Source organism: Erigeron canadensis, chromosome 1 (assembly GCF_010389155.1).
Source record: "Erigeron canadensis isolate Cc75 chromosome 1, C_canadensis_v1, whole genome shotgun sequence".
Classification (NCBI taxonomy): Eukaryota; Viridiplantae; Streptophyta; class Magnoliopsida; order Asterales; family Asteraceae; genus Erigeron; species Erigeron canadensis.
Window position 1 is genome coordinate 60,413,923 of NC_057761.1, and position 19,869 is coordinate 60,433,791.

At 35.9% G+C, this 19,869-nt stretch overlaps 2 protein-coding genes across 2 annotated transcripts; one reads left to right on the forward strand and one right to left on the reverse strand.

Annotated features, from left to right (window-relative positions):
* Positions 1-5,675: 5,675 nt before the first annotated feature.
* LOC122596589 (protein unc-13 homolog) lies at positions 5,676-9,231 on the forward strand. The gene is made up of 6 exons (XM_043769203.1): positions 5,676-6,170; positions 6,296-7,168; positions 7,281-7,736; positions 7,851-8,037; positions 8,126-9,105; positions 9,213-9,231. The coding sequence occupies exons 1-5, from the start codon at positions 5,676-5,678 to the stop codon at positions 9,100-9,102; spliced, it is 2,988 nt and encodes a 995-aa protein (XP_043625138.1). The 3' UTR covers positions 9,103-9,105; positions 9,213-9,231.
* Positions 9,232-9,495: 264 nt separating this feature from the next.
* LOC122587241 (protein NRT1/ PTR FAMILY 5.2-like) lies at positions 9,496-19,265 on the reverse strand. The gene is made up of 4 exons (XM_043759389.1): positions 19,085-19,265; positions 16,651-16,868; positions 10,640-11,202; positions 9,496-10,541 (listed from the first exon to the last, which is right to left on the reverse strand). The coding sequence occupies exons 1-4, from the start codon at positions 19,251-19,253 to the stop codon at positions 9,650-9,652; spliced, it is 1,842 nt and encodes a 613-aa protein (XP_043615324.1). The 5' UTR covers positions 19,254-19,265; the 3' UTR covers positions 9,496-9,649.
* Positions 19,266-19,869: the final 604 nt, after the last annotated feature.

Sequence of the window (19,869 nt, forward strand, 5' to 3'; positions counted from 1 at the left end):
ATGATACCTTATATATTACTCACTAGGACCAACGAGCAAATAACTTAATGGTATAAGATATATTAGACAAGTCTTTTAGTGATGTAAGACCCAGGGTCAAGTCTTGCTGAGGGGGCACAGTTTTATCCCAATTATTGTTGTGCCTTTAAATAGTTTAATTGGGGGATTTTCTCCTACAAGATATTGAAGGTGAGGGACCCTCTTGCGCGGAACCGGTTAAGACAACGTAAACTAGATTCCTCTGTTACGAACAAATGATCCACACCTTTCAAAAAAATATACTACCCAGTAGAGGTGAAAAACGAGCCGAGCCGAACCGAGTCGAGTTTCATAAATTTTAGGGTTATTTATTTATTTTTTACTTTCGAGCTCGAGCTCCTATAAATATTTAAAAATGTGTTGGATCCTGACTCGACTCGGTATCGTTCGAGTTCAAGCTTGGTACTAGTTTATCTATTATACTTATTCAACTATATTTCAAGGACTTAAATACGATAACCTTATTCAACTATATTTCAAGGCCTTTAATACGATAAACTTGTTTGAATAATCTCATTAATGATCATATATAAACTTTGTAAGTCCCAACTCAAGAGATGGTACTATCTGAAGACACCTCTATGTCAATGGTGAGATTTCTTTGCAATATAAACACTTAACTGGAGACTACCTGTTATAGTGAATGTATACCAAGTCCTTAGTAAGATTACTTAGCAGGTGACAGTAAGGAAAAGACAATGCAATAAGTAAGTACAACAAAGTAAAAATGGTGAGACCAAGTTGTAATTTTCAAATGTATTTTATTTATTGACGCTAAATAAAATACAAGGTTGTTGCGGAACCAAGATAATACATAAGTGTAAATATCCTAACAACCTATGAAATACAAACGATCTATACTTGGAAATTTTCTTTAAAAATCGAAACACTTAAAGTTGTGAAGTGTTCCCTTTTACGATTTAGAGAATATTGCACAAGTACACAAAGAATATTGCAAAAGTCTGAATGTGCAAAGTTATATTCTTGTTGTGCAAAGACCTCTATTTATAGACAAAGTTGGCATTGGGATTCCAACTTTTTCGTACAGATATCGTTGACAGCATTTAAGGAAACTATGTGAGTTCCTTTGAAATGCTTGATAAGGTAAGTCAGGATATTACTTTATCCAACCTGCTTTATACACTTTTGTACTTTAATCATAGACAAATGATATTGTCTGTATAAAGCTGCATAAAGCAAAAAGGTCTTCCTCGTAAACATTGTAAAGCATTGTAAAGGCTTTAGACTAATATTCTCCAGTTTCAATCTGTGTAGAATGCCAACTGGGCTTCACTGCCATTGTCATTCTCTATCTTCCATTTGTTGTCTTCGACGTCAATTAGAATGTCTTCAGTTCTGATCAGATCTCAACTGGAAGAAGTCTTCAGTTGCATTAACTGTACGTTGCAACTAGACTTCAATATATTTCTGGACAAATCTTCTGGTCTCCAGATGCAACTGGAGACTAGTCAGTTTTAGTCGAAATTGGTCCTAACAAATTCCCCCTATTTGTCCTGAAATATTGCCAAGTCTGTTCAAGTTCTTGTAACTATACAAGTATGAACTTGAAAGATTTGTATGACTAAATCTAATCTAAGTTTCCAAGGCATTTTTATAGATCATCAAATGCCTTGGTTTTTCCTTTTTAGTTTGTTAGATTTAATCTGTTATCTATCTTGTGGTTACAATCTGGCAACTTGTATATACATGATAAAACTACAACAATTACAAGAGAATAAGTAAAATTACAAAATAGATAACTGAAGAAGAACTTAAATGGATGGCCCTTCGCCAGTTCTCCTTCGCTTTGCAACTGAAGAGATGGGTTGTCTATCTTCAGGATTAAAGTTCAATCTTTTCTCAACATCTTTCTTGAACTTGATTAAACTTTGAAGTAAATAAACCCAACCCTTTTCGATCTTGTTCTTATGTTGCCTTGCCTCCAGTAGATTCAGCATTTCAACCTGCTCAGAATGTCCATACTGATGAACATCAGGATTCTCAGTGGTGAGTTGTGGTCCATTGAAGTATTGAATGGTTACCATAAATTGCCTTCCTCCAGGTTTGGTTGTAACTTTAATTTCATTGATTTTTCCTAGATGATATCTTCGCTGAAGAACTTCATTTAAGTATGCACGTGCATCAGACTCATTGACCAGTTTGATCTGGGCAGTGCTCAGTTTCTGTACAACAGCTCGGATATCTTCGGTGGATGGCTCATTGGGTTCCACCCAAGTCCTTAAGTTTGCATCCCTTGGCAAGGGCTTAGGCTTTAATTTACTCTTAGACTTGGGTGGGTTCAACACCTGTTTGACTCTTTTCGTTATCTGCTCAGTCCTTTTCAGAATCCCTTCTGCTCTAACTTCCTTGGCCTTCTCCACTGATATGTTTAAGTTTCTGGCATCATGCTCAGCTTCATCATCAGGATAATCTTTGTCCAGATGGACTTCAATCATATCATTTACCAGTCCCACTATCCTTGGGTCACTCTTGACCTTCCTGTATTGCTCCAGTGAGATGCCCAACAGATTAGCATCATTAACATCTAGTATGCCCAATCCTTGCAGTTGAACCCTTGAGACCAGCAAAGTGGCTTTCTTTTGTTTCTTTCTTTCATTTATTTCATTTCCAATTCTAGCCAATCTCTTGCTGTCAGATTCAGTCACTGGAGGAAGCTGATCAGGATTTCCAATTTACTTTAAGGGTACATCAGTGGCCGGCTGGGCAGATTCATCAGTTGCAAGTGCCTTGCCCTTATTCTTCTTCCCCCTATCACCTATATCCTCAAATTCTTCAATTATGTGCATACCAGCATCAGTACTAGCAGCAACAACCAACTCTTTCCCAATACTTGAACTTGGAGTTTCAATGTGAGTGCTGGGAATATGAACAGATCTTTCCCCCTTGGCAGCATCTAGACCTTTTATAATTGCTTCAAAATTTGAAGGACTGGAGGGTAAGTGATCTAGAGGCTGCCATGACCCCATGTTCTTGCACTCCTTGAAGACTCCACAAATCATGCGAACTGTCCTCCAAAGATGATTAACTTCTTGTGACTGGACCAAAACTGATGTATATCGCTCCAATATAGTCAGACATAGCTGACCCAGGCATGGCAAAGACCACCAAGGACTCATCCTCAATCTTAAATGACTCCTAATAATTTGAACTACCAGCTTAAAGACTTCAGAGGAACGACAACACTCTCCACCAGCGGTAGCATCACAGGAGATATTTCATTCGGAAACCTAGTCTTTAAAACCCAACGTCGATTTCAACATATGTCAAAACACTCCTCGCGCTCCCACTCTTACAAAACCTTATCCATGATCAAACCTCTGAATACGCTCAAACAGATTACCCGAAAGTTCCAGAGTCCTCTACCGTGAACCAAACTCGTATAACTCTCAAATCAGCAAGAGAAGACTTTTCTCGAAAGTTGGTTCTTTTCCTCTTATAGCGTTGTAAAATTAATCTAATTAGTTACAAATACGGAAACATGTAATAAAACAATTAAAACACTTTAATAATATTAAAATACTTGTTTGGCATCTCCGATCTCATGGTACAACCAAATACAATTCTACTTGTTTGTTAGACTGTTGGAAACTTAATCACGGCTTTGATTCTCGTTAGATTCAATTTGCCTAATTACTAGTGTTGTCGCTAGACTTACACTAACCTATAAACAAATTATGGTTAGATTCATTGTTTAAGCATTAATGACCTAAAGTTTGTGTTACTAATTCATCTTTTAGTTAGCCGACTCTTAAGCCATGATCAGATAATAATTCTCTCCGGTGACCACAATGCTCGTTTCCAAGTCACTGGATCGCGTCTGACATTGTTAAGCATGATGTTTTATTCATCTTAATTATTATGGTTCTGGATCCCTGGGTTACAAGTGAATCACCTTTTACATTTAGTTATAGAGCGAATAGTGTTTTCCATCTTAGCATATTAATCATAGTGTATGATCATAGACAATCATCAGAATTAAACTTAATATATTCGGATATAGAACCGATAATAATATGAAAGACTAGTAAAACATGGATCTACGATAAATAGTAAAACAGATTCTAACAAACAAAACAATAAACGTCTACATGATTACATTGATCCAAACAAGTATTCAGCCTACTAGCCTAGCATTATTAAAGGAATAACAAAGTCTGAATATTAACTCATTTAGACATATGATTCCATTAAGTATCAATAGTTCTGGAATATTAACTCATTTAGACATAGAAATGAAGCCTTTCAATAGGGGTTTTTATCACAAAATGGACGCTCATCACACATTAACAGATCTCCGATACACTTAGTTAGGGGCTAGCTATAAATTCAAGTTATAACAAAAATACCCACGATAAAAATAACTAGTTGGTTTGCTGTTGATCCTTAAAGGGTTTGAACTCGCAAAGAAAAGAAGAGAGAAAGAATTTGGTGAAAGGTTCTCGGAAAGAATAAGGGTTCTTTATATAAGAAAAGAAAGCCCTTAAACTTTTTTCATAGATCAACTTTGTCAACCCATGGGTCGACTCATAGTGCTTGGTGTCCTATTCGACTTTCAACCCGATTCGTGAGTTCGACCCGCTCGACATTTCCAACTCTATTTTCGAAAACTTTTAGTTATTTTCATTTCTAGTGGATCTTTTGTTATTTATATGAAGTTCAATTAAGCTCTCACCGTTCTTCGTGTACGACCCTAAAGGTCCATAAATAAATGGCCGTATAAATATATTGGGATATTCTTACAATTTCAACATTCTCGCTTGAGGATATTTCCAATATACGTCAAAGTATACTGACATCGAACATTCGTCTAGCAACACTATGCTGCCCCAGATATGTATGAATATATTTCTCGTGACTGAGAACCAACAACGCTTAAAGATGTTGTAAATTAAACTTCCTTTAATGCTTTGGATACAATGTCAAAATGTCCCGGTATGTTTCCGATATTACACCGAAACAAGAGACTTGGAGTACTTTCGTTGTTTGGCAAGTTGATCAAGCTCTTACGGGTTGGAACACGATTCATGGCATCTTTCAAAACAAACACATTCACTTTTTCTATTAATCCAACTATTCCATTTCATAATAAAAGGGGAGATTCCAATGCATTGACATTACAAAGGTTTTTTTTCATTGATTGAACAGATAATTAAATTAATTACATCCTATTTCGTAGGCCCAACACCATCTCTCTTATTGATCAGAAATTGTTACTCGTTGCAAAAGTAGAGCAGCTTCATTGAGTTGTTTGCTTCATAAGCGATCAGCAGCCTTAAAATAATATGATGTATTTAATTTGAAGGTATTAATGTTAGCAAGGAGAATAGAAGATATGGCAAAATTTAGTCAGTAGAAGGTGACAAAAAATTGAACGGAGGTGAAGTGAAATTATATTATTATTTATATATAGCAATCCCGCAATTTAAGATTCCTAAGATGCGGAATACCAAAAGTTTGCTATAAGAAAACAAGAGAGAGAGAGGGAATCAAATTCTTCGGAAATAGGATTTTGGGAATGAAATGAATTGAAATGTTTTTGCGTTTTGTCTTTTTCCGCCAGATATTATTGTTGGACGGAATTTGACAATAAGTAAATTGATTGTATGTAATTCAGTATGCCCAAACCACCCGATGATGATGATGATGATGTTTGTTGCCCATTCGGAAGCCTCCAAGGGGGGCTCGACTTGGATGATATCCGTGTGACCGCTTATGAGATATTCTTCACCTCATGCAGGTCCTCCCCGGGTTTCGGTGGGCGTAACGCCCTTCAGTTTTACTCTGCATCGTTATTGAACAATGCCGCCGCCGCTGCTGATCATGCTAGTACTAGTAATAACGGCGGTGATAATGAACCACCACCCGGAAGCCGTATCAAGAGGGCCCTTGGTTTGAAGATGCTTAAACAACGTTCTCGAAGGAGCAACTCATGCGGATCCAACCCTTTATCTCCCGGTGGGCCCAATTATGGCATCGGGTTTTCGACAGTACCAGGGGGGAGGTCCAGGAGACCATTGACTTGTGCTGAAATTATGAGACAACAGATGATGGTCTCTGAGGCTAGCGATAACAGGCTTCGAAAGACCCTCATGAGGACCCTCGTTGGCCAAGTACGTACGTAAATATTCTTGATTCATTTCCCATTAATTATTGGAATGATTGATCTCATGCATGCATGCAATTTAGAGTAAAGACCATCATAACTCTTTTGTTTTTTTTTTCCATGTATATATAGATGGGGAGACGTGCAGAGACCATCATTCTCCCGTTAGAGCTCCTTCGCCACCTAAAACCATCTGAGTTCAATAATTCAAACGAGTATCACACCTGGCAAAGGCGTCAACTCAGAATCCTTGAGGCCGGGCTCCTCCATTACCCCTCAAACCCCTTGGACAAAGACGACGACAACTTTGCGACGTGCCTTCGAGAAATCATCCAGGGCAGCGATCTTAAACCCATCGATACAGGAAAAAACTCCGAGACCATGAGGACCATATGTAATTGTGTAGTTTCATTATCATGGAGGAGCGTGGATGGTTCCCCTACTGACGTATGTCACTGGGCTGATGGTTTCCCTTTTAATGTCAAGCTCTACGTCTCCCTGCTGCGCTCCGTCTTTGATTTGAAAGACGGGACCAGCGTGCTTGACGAGGTAGATGAACTGGTGGAGCTAATGAAGAAAACATGGACCACGTTGGGGTTTAACAAACCCATGCATGACTTGTGTTTCACGTGGGTACTTTTTGAACAATACGTTATGACGGGACAAGTGGACAACGATCTTCTCAGTGCCTCTTTTACCATGCTGACCCAAGTGGCCAACGATGCCAAGAAAGTTGAGGATAGACGACCCATGTATGTAAAGATGTTGTCGTCTGTCTTGACTTCGGTTACCATCTGGTGTGAGAAGCGACTGATGGATTACCATCAAAGTTTCAACAAAGCGACTATTGGAGTCATGGAACACATTCTTCCTCTGGTTTTCTCGGCTACCAGAATCTTGGAAGAAGCTGCCGCAACAGAGAAAGGCGACATCACTTCAGATTCTGCTGCAGGGAACAAGGTTGACCAATATACAAGATCCTCCTTAAAGAATGCTTTCACCAAGGTACATATATATATCTGTCTGTAAAACACAACAATTCAATTCGACCTATTACATATGGAAAATGAATTTGGAGACACACACGTATATGACGATGAGTGATTATATGTAACAGATGGTAGCAAACGGGCGGAACTTGATAAGCAAAACAATGCCATTCCAACAAGTGTGTGAAACGCTGATTCAACTGGCAAATGAAACAGAGGAATTAGCCTTCAAGGAAAAGAAAACTTTTAGCGTGGTTTTAAAGAGATGGCATCCTATATCAGCTGGAGTTGCGTCAGTGACGCTACACTCATGCTATGGTGCCTTGTTGAAGCATTTCTTAACATGCAATTCTGACATTAACAATGACATACTTACAGTCTTGCAGAGGGCTGACAAGCTTGAAAAGGTGTTAGTTAACATGGTGGTTGAAGACTCTGTGGAATGCGAGGATGGGGGCAAGACAGTCATCAGGGAGATGGTTCCGTATGAAGTCGATTCTATTATCCTTAGATTTTTGTCAAAATCAATCACCGGGAGGCTCAAGAGAATCAAAGATGTTCTTCACAAAGCTAAAGAAACTGAAGTGAGTAGCTACCTACCTAGCTTCTAATTTCTTTGATTCATCATAATATATATATATACCCTTTCACCAACTCATTTTTTTTATCTCTCTTTTCATATGTATTTGAACACAAAGACATGGAATCCCAAGTCAAAAACTGAACCGTACGCACAATCATCAGTTGAGCTAATGAAGCAGGCTAGAGAACTAGTTATTTCCTTCTTTGATATTCCAATAGCTATTTCTGAAGATTTGGTTCACGACTTTGCCGATGGCATTGAGAAGATTCTCCGAGATTATGCTACATTTGTTGCATCATGCGGTACAAATATAGTAGTAGTACTCCCGCTACAACTTTGATTAAAAGCAAGCTTGTAGTTACTTTTGTAACCGGCCATTTCTTGATTCAGGTTCAAAACAAAATTATATTCCTACGCTGCCTCCCCTGACTAGATGCAGTCGAGGCTCGAAATTCATCAAACTCTGGAAAAAGGCAACTCCTTGTGCAGTAGCAGGGATGAGTCCGTATCATTTGGGATTGGAGGAAGAAGCAAACCATACACGCCCTTCAACTAGTCGTGGAACACAACGTCTTTACATCCGCCTTAACACGTTGCACTACATTATTTCCCAGCTCAACTCTGTTGACAAGTGTCTTTCACATCCCTCAAATAAAATTGTTCCTTCCCAGAAAAACCGTCATACCAGCAACCGACGCTTTGAGCATACTCGATCCGCAATCATGGCTGCCACGGAACATGTGTCGGAGGTTGCAGCCTATCGCCTGATATTCCTAGATTCAAACTCGGTTCTATATGGGAGCCTGTACATAGGCCATGTGGTGAATGCCAGGATCAGCCCTGCGCTTAAGGTTCTGAAGCAGAATTTGACTCTTTTGTGTGCTATCGTGACAGATCGTGCTCAAGGTTTGGCAGTAAAAGAAGTGATGAAGGCTTCTTTCGAAGCCTACCTTATGGTTCTAATAGCCGGAGGAAGCGGGAGAAGTTTCACGAGAGCGGATCACGAAATGATTGAAGATGATTTGAAGCATTTGAAGCGAGTGTTTGCAACTTGTGGAGAAGGCGGCGGCGTAGAGGAAGAGGTGGTAGAAAAAGAGGCCGAGACGGTGGAAGGGGTGGTGGGGTTAATGGGCAAGTCAACGGAGCAATTGGTGGAGGACTTCACAGTGGTGGCTTGTGAAGCTAGTGGTATTATGGGATCATCATCAGGAGGAGTAGGAGGGCATCAAACACTACCTATGCCTCCCACCACCGGAAGGTGGAGCTGCAGTGATCCCAATACCATGTTGCGAGTTTTGTGCCATAGAAAAGATCGTGTCGCAAACCAATTTTTGAAGAGAACTTTCCATCTAGCCAAGAGAGCCTAATTTAAAAGTTTTATATCTGCTGCCTCACTCCATGTTACTCCAATGTGCATCAACTTACAGTAATACTTATGACGTTCGTACATATAATATATATAGATACATATCAACTATGGATGCTGCTGCTGGACATGCATTGTGTGACCATTGTACTAACTAATTTAATTTAGCCTTGATGTACGTCATTCTTAATTTAGCCTTTATCTGATTAATTGATGAGATGTGCAATGCATATATATATATATACACACACACAAACAAATTAAAACAAGACAGTAGTATGTAATTAGACCTACTAAATTTGTGCTTGGAGTTGAAGCTAGCTTGTACGTACGTACGTGTCCTATTTAATTTGAAGGATAAGGTCATGAGCTCTCCATCCCAACAGTGACGTTCTCACGCGTTCCCTGGAACGCCAATGGCACGACCCCAGGTTCTGGGAACACGTTTTATATATACGAGCAATTTATGTGGTTTAATTACACTCCCATGCATGTCATTAATATAATTAAGAAGGGAAAGGACACACAGCTTTTTCGTATAGTATTCTCTAAGTTAAGATGAATCTTGATGCCACTTGTTGTTTGGCTTCCACATAATGGGTTGACTTCAATTCCTCTTCAAGAATGATCATAGAATCTGAGACTTCAGCCTTGTATATGTAAAACTTGGTCATTACCAGAAAGAAAATGAAGTTCAACAAGTTGAGTACGGCGAAAAAGGCATAATAGTAGTCCAGGTGGGAGGCATTGAGGTTGTTGAGAATCCATCCTCTGTTACCATTGTCCCTCTTAGTTAAACGTGAAACCGTTGAAAGAAGAAAGCTACTGAAGAAACTCCCAACCCCCAAACTAGTCATGGAACAAGAAGTCCCAAGACTCTTCATGCTCTCGGGTGCTTGATCGTAAAAAAACTCGATCTTAGCCACCTCTAGAAATGCATCTGCCAAGCCCATCAATATGAACTGAGGAAGCAGAATGAAGATTGACAGAGGCACTTGTTTCCCACTCTCAACAACACCATGATCTCTTGCGACACTTAGCCTGTATCTGTCGGTAAAGGATGCCACGAGCATTATAATTATATGGATAACCATGCCTGTCCCCATTCTTTGGAGGAGGCTGATCCCTCTGGGGTTCTTGGTCCACTTTGCCATTATTCTAACAAAGACGCGGTCGTAAAGCACGACACATATAAGCATGGACAGGGTGACAAACCCGGCTAAGCTGGCTGGCGGGATTACGAAGCTTCCGATATTTCTCTCCAGAGTTGTTCCTTGTTTGACAAAAAGCGTACTAATCTGTGCAATCATTGTGCTAGGGACAAAGGTTGCTATCAGAATGGGTATCATTCTCAGTATCTGTTTAGTTTCCTCGACCTCAGTGACCGTCCATGGCAGAGTACTAGCTGCTTCGGTTCTAACACAAGCTTTATTTAAGAACCTGCGCGCGCACACACAGACATATCTCTATATATAAGACATATATGTACGTACGTATAATCAACAACGTATAGTATATATATTTAATTAATTAAGAACCTGAGTGTGGCAGTGGAATCGATCCTATGCTTTCCTTTCTTAGCATACTCGGCCAAGTCAAGTTCGTAGAGTTGCTTGGGATCAGTGGGGACGGGTAGCTTCCATTTCTTAAGGGCCGCAAGAATGACCCCGGCCATCTTAGTGAAGGGGCTGCCGGAAGGGACCTTGTGCCTGTAAAAGGGCGTTCCGGCCAAGAAGATCAAGATGGATATCAGGAGGCCAAGTGTGGGGAGGCCATAACCAAGCGACCATCCAACATTGTCTTGGATGTAGACGAGGACCGTGTTGGCAAACAGGGTACCAAAGAAGATACTGAACATCCACCAGTTGAAGAAGGAAAGTTTCTGGGATTTCTCCTTAGGGTCAAAATCGTCAAACTGGTCAGCACCGATGGTGGAGATGTTAGGCTTGGTCCCACCTGTTCCGATAGCAAGAGTATAGAGGGCGCCGAAAAAAACGCCTAGTTGCAAGGGGGATGCTTTCTTGCAGTTGTCCGTCCCGGAATCGCAGCCAGGAGGCTTTAGCACTGGTAGTGAAACTGCTAGCGTAAGTAAGCACATTCCCTGTTTTTGATTAATTGATCATTTGTCACCATATTCATGTATATATGGTACAAATACAATACAATGTTAAGTCTCCACTCGATTAAAACTTAGACAACGGTTTCTATATAATTATACGAGAAAATTATACTTTTGGTACCTCAACTTGACAATTTTTGCACTTTTAGTCTTCAACTCAAAAAATTGCATTTTTCATACCTAAAGTTTTGTGTTTTTTTCAGTTTTGGTACCACGTTCATATGTCGTTAATATTTGCCGTTAACGCCCTCACGTGACAAACACGTGAGGGGTATTTTAGTCTTTTGACCCCCTTTTTTCTAAGAAAATTACTGTTTTGATACCTCAAGTTGTCAATTTTTTCACTTTTGGTACCTCAAGTTGACAACATATTTTTATTACACTCTCCAACTTTCATCTCATACATTAGCATCTATCAAAGAATACACACTCAAAAGTCAACACACATGATTTATTCTTATTTTTTAACGGCTCCTAAAAAAACACCCAATGGTGTGTATCTATTCTTGAAATATTATATGTTGTTGGTGTAATTACGGGTGATGGTGGAGGAATTGAATGCATTGTGTAACACCCCAAAGATTTTAAGGTAAAAGAAATTAACCCGTTTTTATAGTTTTAACATTAAATTAATTTCCTAGTATTTTATTTTTGGATATGGGGTTAATTTAGTTGGAACTTTAGTGGATAGCGGGTATTTTAATACCAAGAAATCATATGGGACGTGGCATCTTTAAAGAGTGTCAACCCTCTTTTTCTTTTGAGTCACCTCCCACTTCACTTTTTCTTCTTCTTCTTCTTCATTTCATGCATTCTTTTTACTTCCACTAAATCAAAGTTTAATATTCCAAGCCCAAGGTAGAAATCAAAATAATAATCATCATTAACAACTCTTATCAAGCAAGATTGAAAAGTTAGGGTTTGTGGATTTGTGGTGGAGGTGGCCGAAATTTAAAAGGAAAAGGGGGAAGAAATTGTGAATTGAAAACCCTAAGTAATTGTCTTCTTTGTTGAGGTAAGGAATTTCCCCCAATTTAGCTTTATCTTTTCTTTTGAAATTAGGGTTAATGAAGGAACCAGATTTGGGGTTTTGCTAGAAATTGGATTGTGGTTAATTTTTCCCCCAATTCCTTAGCTAACCTAGTTGTCATTGAGTTATATAATGTGTTTGATTATGAAATTGATAAGTTCTTATGATAAATTGAATTTATGAGAAAAGAAGAAGTTTTGCTAGCTATTGAAATGATGATGAAAATGGTAGAATGAGCTATCTAGTATTATTGTGAGAATGGGAATAACTCAATGACAAATGGGTTAGGTTTTGGGTTTAGAAAGGCTAGTGATTGAGTATGATTAGGTTGAGCTAGTCAAGTGTGAATGTAAGCTTATGCATTTTACGATATGATTATAGGTTGAAGCTTGCTTGTGCTTGTCTATTTAGCGTTATTTTTTTTGTTGCGGAGGAGGTGAGTATATTTGCATACCTTTATGTATACGTTGGGTCAATTACCATGAGATGTGAATGTTCCAAGCATGGTAATTGATTTGGCGTTAAGCCCATGTGGGGCATAGTTCATGAGGCCTAAGAACCTCCGGGGCCTAAGAACCCCGATAGTTGATCGATTGAGGCCTAAGAACCTCCGGTGGCCTAAGAACCCCGATAGATGATCATGATTATGTTGTTTAGCTTATATGGATCCATATATGTATTGTTAGTGTGCAAAGTGAGCATGTAAATGTAACACGACGGTGTCATAGGTTACATGTGAAAGTCTTTGCACGTGCCATCATTCGTATTCATAGATGTATGCAGGTGTATTCACTAAGCCTTTGCTTATATTTTAATTGTTTACCCTTTTATAGGTAGTTCTGGAAGAAGGAACTAGTATTGTTGATTGAAAAGAGTTGATTTAAGCCCGAAGTTGGATTTAGCAAGTTCCTGAAGGTAATTAGGTCATTTGCGGATGAATGACGATCTTTTGGTAGATGCTTAGAAGTCCCATACCTTTTGGCTCTTGGTACATTGTTTGTTAATGGTCATACTTTTATTAAACTTGGGTCTATGATCAGGTGTAAAGTTCTCAATCAGTTGTGAAGTTGCATTTTTGGGCGAAAATTATGTCGATTTGGGTAAATGACCCATTTGATGGTCCTCTTGGAATTTGAAACAAGTTATGTTGTAAATTTGTTCAAAATGTGTCTATATTGTTCTTGGTCATCTTTGAAATGTGTTTTATAAAGTTCATGTTGTATTGTGAAGGTTGCAAGTTTGTTCAAGTGTTGGGAAGGTTTAGGTTTGCTGATCAGGTGGCTCACTTCGGCGCAGTGGGAGTGGTTTTGCCCACTGCGGCGCAGTGGATTCCGACGGAAATGAGTCTTGGTTCTTCCTACTGCGGCGTAGTGGGAGTTGTATCGAACCCACTGCGGCGCAGTGGGGCAGGTTCATCTTTTGGCCGAGGATTTCCACTGCGGCGCAGTGGGGAGTCCTCGACCCACTGCGGCGCAGTGGGGCATAAAAAAAAAAATTCTTATGTTTTTCGGTTTATCGAGTCTGGTCCTTTCACATTGGTGAATCGATTGCCGGAAAAAACTCATGTTACCGTAAAATCCTCTCTGGTGGTGTATGATTCAAATAAGAAATCTGAATCCTCTCACCCCTAAATTACCCTCTTCTTCTATTGGAATAAGCTACAAACGAAACTTGATCGTAATCTGCTACAAATGAGATCCTTACGGAATCTGTTACAGATGGATATATTTGTTACAAACGAGATTAGATCGGCATCTGGTGCATGGTGGGGAAGGAGATAGTCGGCAACCCTTTCTAGTGGTGTATGATTTATATAAGAAATTTAAATCTATTTATGTATGTTTATGTATTAGATTTGGTATGGTATAGAAATATAGGTATACATGGATACATATGAATGTGTGTTGATTTTTAAGTGTGTGTTGTTTGATTGATGCTAATGTGTGAGATGAAATTATAGAGTGTAATAAAAAAATGTTGTCTACTTGAGGTACCAAAAGTGAAAAAGTTGACAACTTGAGGTATCAAAACTGTAATTTTTTCAAAAAAAAAAGAGGGTCAAAAGACTAAAATACCCCTCACGTGTTTGTCACGTGAGGGCATTAACTGCAAAATTTAACACCGTATGAACGTGGTACCAAAACTGAAAAAAACACAAAACATTAGGTATGAAAGCTGCAATTGTTTGAGTTGGAGACTAAAAGTTCAAAAGTTGCCAAGTTGAGGTACAAAAAGTGTAATTTTCTCTAATTATACGATACATGGTATAGTATCTACGAATAACCTAAAACAGGATTCAAATGTTTTTGAAATGACACGTAACATAATCCTTAATCAACATGTATTTATTTATTTATTTATTTTACTAAATTAGCTTTTTTAATTGTACACGTGGCGTAACACGTGTCTTTTTAATTTATTTACTTTATTAAATTAGTTTTTTTAATTGTATATAGATTCAAATTCCTTATTAGACTTAGAATTAAACTTTAACTCTTGCCTTATTAATTCAAAAGACATTATAACCTTATTTGATTGATCGTTTTCTTATTAATAAATTTTCTCTTTTTCTATATTTACTCTTCTAACTCCTATTACTTATAATAAGTTATTAACATGAAGACTTCAAAATTTTGATTTTACCATCCGAAATTACAAGGCTATCTGTCGTCATCCACTATGCTTACAAGTTCCGATTTTGATGTGATTATAAAAATTTAAGGTAAATTTAAAAGTCTAACTAAAGATATATTATATCCATCATTACTGTTTATTATAATTTAACTTCGACCATCGGTTTACCTTAACCACAATTCATTTTATACTCACGAATCATGTGTGACGCATTCGAATTTCTTATGATACAATCTATATAGCTACCGTACATCGTACGAATATTAGAACTAGTTATTATATATACTCATATATACTAGTTAGTTATTTACTTGCGATGAAGCGGTGTAGGGGGCGGCAATTATGGGTAGTGGTGGCAGCGGCTAGTGATATAGGTTATTGATGTATAAATGTTAGTATAGTTTATCTATATTAAATTTATTAAGGATATTATAGATATTTCAAATAGATATTTATCATTTAGTTAATTAAACTAAAATTTTATTTTTATTAATCTAAATACATGAATAGATGAATATATGTAAAATTCAGAAAGTATCTTATCTACATGAATTAGAATATTGTCGTCAATGATCCGCGTATTCCTTGAAGGCAGGGCCCGCATTTAGGGTCAACTTTTCACATCGCCCAATATTAGACTTTTTTAAGTTTTTTGTACATAAGGAAAGTGATATCCATGGTCTTGTGGTTAACATCGATCCTAAATAGGAGATAGATTAAGATCATATATCTTTATTTTTATCTTTTATAAAATAAATTACTTTTTTCAAATAATATACTCTCTTCGTTCTCTTAAATTTGTCCACTTTCAAATTTTTAAAGTCAATCTTACAAATTTTGACCATAAATATTTTTATTTTTATATATGTTAGTATATATATTAGTTGATGAAATTTATACCAATGAAACATATATTTAAAATACAATCAATTCAAATAACTTTATCGAATGTTATATAACACAAACAAATATATTTATGACCAATGTCTGTAAAGTTTAACTTTGAAAATTTAAAATTGGACAAGTTTAGTGGGACGGAGAGAGTACAATAATTTTAAAATATATATTTTTTTTTCACTAATTTAAATGTTTCCACCTAATCTTGGATGCATATTCAATAAAATGGATGCATCCAACAAAAAAATGTGATTTTTTAGATTTTAAGGGATTAATATGTTGTTATACCTTAAATAATGATACACTACAACAAATATGTCATTTGTTCACACTTATTTTTCAATATCTTTAAAAAGTGTGAAAATTTTTGTTAATTTAATCACATTTAAAAGTGTGTAGAATTAATTAAAATTTCAAAGTGTGAAGAACTTTAAAAAACACACACACTTATAGGTGTGGAAAAGAAAAGTTTACACTTTTAAGTGTGTAAAAATATGTCAATTGTTGACACTTAAGAGTGTGAAATTTAATTTAGAACACTTATTTTCTTCACATGTATTAAGTGTGAAAATATTTAACAACTGTTCACACTTTTAAGTGTTAACATTTTGTTTGCACACCTATAAGTGTGAAAAAATATAACTTTTAAAATTTATTCACACTTTTAAATGTAACTTTTTTCTATACAATTTTGTATGTGATTAAATTCATAAATTTTTTCACATTTTTTATAACCAAGTGTAAATAAATGAAGTTTTTTTGTAGTGATAATTAGTTAAACATACACTATGTTAGTTTTATGTACTTTTAAAATGATGATTTTTGAGTGATCTACCAAGTAAAACTAAGTCACGTAGTTAGGTAGGTACCGTGAGGTAGATAGCTGCAGAGATGATGAAAGTCCAATAACGACCAAGGACGGCATCAGCAAAGTAAGCGCCAAGAATAGGAGTCATCCAAATGGTACCAACCCAATTGGTGACATTGTTTGATGAGGTTACTGTCCCTTGTCGAAGCTTTGTCGTTAGGTATATTATTAAGTTGGATGATATCCCATAATAAGCCATCCTTTCAAATACCTCATACACTGCACGTATGTACATACATTCATTACAAATTTACAATACACATCATATATCATATCCCGTAGTCACGCCGGCCGGCCATAATATATATATACGTATATTAGTCTATATCATCATCATGAATCTGCAGACGTCAAAAACAATTTAATTACTTAAAATAAACTACATATGCTTGATTTGATATATATATATATATATATATAAGGGTGGGTTAGATTAGGGACTCCTTATTTTAAGGACTATTAGGGACTCGATCTAGACCGTTCATTTTCATCATATCTAATCACCACTGATCATCTCCGGCGACATCTCCGGCCATATTTATCTCCGGCGACATCTCCGGCGACATCTCCGGCGAGACTTACACATGTGTAAGTACAACTTACTCATGTTTAAGTTGAATAAAAATTATGATTCTTGATCACATGTGTACGAATATTGCTATGATCAAATGTATGTAAGTCCATCACATGTAATTATAGCAATACTCGTGTACGTGTGATCAAGAATCCAAATCTCCACATAATTGGATAAGTGTGTATAATCGATCTGCCAATAAAAATTTATTGATGACGTTAGATACCTTCTTTCTTTATTTCTTTGTTTTAACCAATAATAATAGAATATGTATATATATGTTCATCAATCGATGCATGTAGATAAAGATTTGAACATGATTATATAATATAAATACATATCTATATCTATATCTATATCTATATTAAAAGACTAAATATTCTAGCATTTTAAAGTCTTTTTCAAAATTAAACTTATTTTAAAACATTGCCACCTAGGATTACATCATATGTGTCATTTCCATAATTTTTTACAATATTTATCTTATTTATATATGTCAAAAAAAAATTTAAATATTAAAATAAAGACTAATATACAAATACAAAATTAAAAATATAATAGTTTAACTTTGGATATACGTAGGATTTCTTACAAGTACATTAAACTAAATAAAAACTTTATATAAACATAATTATAAGAAAAAATTACAAAATCAAATCCCATATCAAAATTAAAGCACGTACATTAAAAAAAATAACATAATCAAATCCCATACCAAAACTAAAACAGGTATAACATATTTTTTTTAAATTTGGAAAGTATGTATTTATCAAAAATATATAACTTTTTATGAAAACCTATAATTTGTGTTTTTATCCTTTTTCTTATTCCAAGTAATTTTCTTATTCGATGGGTGAGAAACCATTTCTTTTTATGTTTTATACGGGTTTTTAATATTAAAAATATTTACAATCTTTACTTTTTTTCAACTTTTTTACCACGCGCACATCGTGCGGGTAAAAGACCTAGTACATATATTATAACATCTTATATATATAACATCTTCGATCATCAATTTACTAATTAAATTAATCAATAGTTTATTATATCTTATATATATATATAGGATTTAGGTAAAATAAAACAAGTATTAATGTAAAACAAATAAAACAATAGGTTTTTCTACAGCGATAACCACCGTGCATCATAAAAATCATCGCACATCAATTATTTTGTGATTCTTCGTACATCAATTTAACCATAATCTAAGGGTTAAGATCTTATCTTATTTGTTTTACCATAATACTTGTTTTACAATACCCAATCCTTATAAATATGTGTGTGTGTGTAAAAAAAAAATTTAACAGTAGTCAAAGACATGGAATATAACTTCATTAAGAAAAATGGGACATGAATTCAAACCATTTAATATAAATTTGAGTGATCGAATGGAATTGAAATTAAATCATGACAAAGTTGTTCAAATAATATCATTGATCAATTCAACTTGATAAATGCATATGCACATAATGAAGGTGATGATGAGGGTATATAATAAAAGATGATATATGTAATTATATAATATGCATGGGAGTAGGGAGTTATTTTAAAGAAAAGTTGTTTTTTTTTACAGTAAAAAGAAAAGTAATTGATCCGCGGGAACTGAGAGGGGGAAGTTAAGAGTAAAAGTATGGTTTTATATAGGTAATTATATATGCATGGGTGTAATTTGGTTTTATTATGTAATGATATAATAAATAAAAAAGGTGTAGTAGTAAGTAGTACCTAGCAAGTAAAAGTGATATATCCAAAAAGGTTGGATATAAGTGGAGGAGGATGTTTGGAAAACATATATATGTACATATAAAGAAAGATAACAAACGAACACGATAAGGCATATGAATGATAGGTAGGTACATACCAACAATAAAAGAACAAGCTTTCCAGCCACCACGTTTTGATCTCAGTATTGGGTTCCCTTTCAGATCCACCGTCCCGTCTTCTGTGTATCCCACCGCGCAGTTGCCATCTTCATCACCCTCCTCTGTATTCCTTCTTCTGATGTTATCTAACATATTGACTGATGACATCTTAATTAATTTCTTCCACACTACATACTAGACTTCTGACTTCTACTTCTATATATATATAAAAGTTTGAAGGGATTACTTTCCTGTAAGAAACTTTGAATGAATGTCTATAGTAAGAAATAACTAAAGTTGTGTGTATTGTATGTAAACAACTCGAAATAATGTTTATTGTATGTAAGAATTTTGTTTCAACCAATTAAAATCTGACAAGTGGCACCTGTATATGGTTGCCATGTATGTTTTCTTACATACAATAAACATTTTTTTGAGTTGCTTACATACAACACACATAACTTTAGTTTTTTCTTACTATAGACATTCGGTCAAAGATAGTTACATTCCAGGAAACTAATCCGAAGTTTGAAAACATATGCCTGTCATGTATCTAGTTTGGGAAGTGATATTCGTACCACCAGTTTTGATTAATGTACCACAATGTACAAATTGTATAACTGATTGTACAAGTCAGTAATGCACAGTTGTGGTACATCAATCAAAATAAATGATACGAATATTACTTCCCATCTAGTATAGGTATAGAATATCTCATATGTCAATTTTTTAATTCATAAAAAATATAAGAGATAACCATTTATTTATTATATAATATATATTA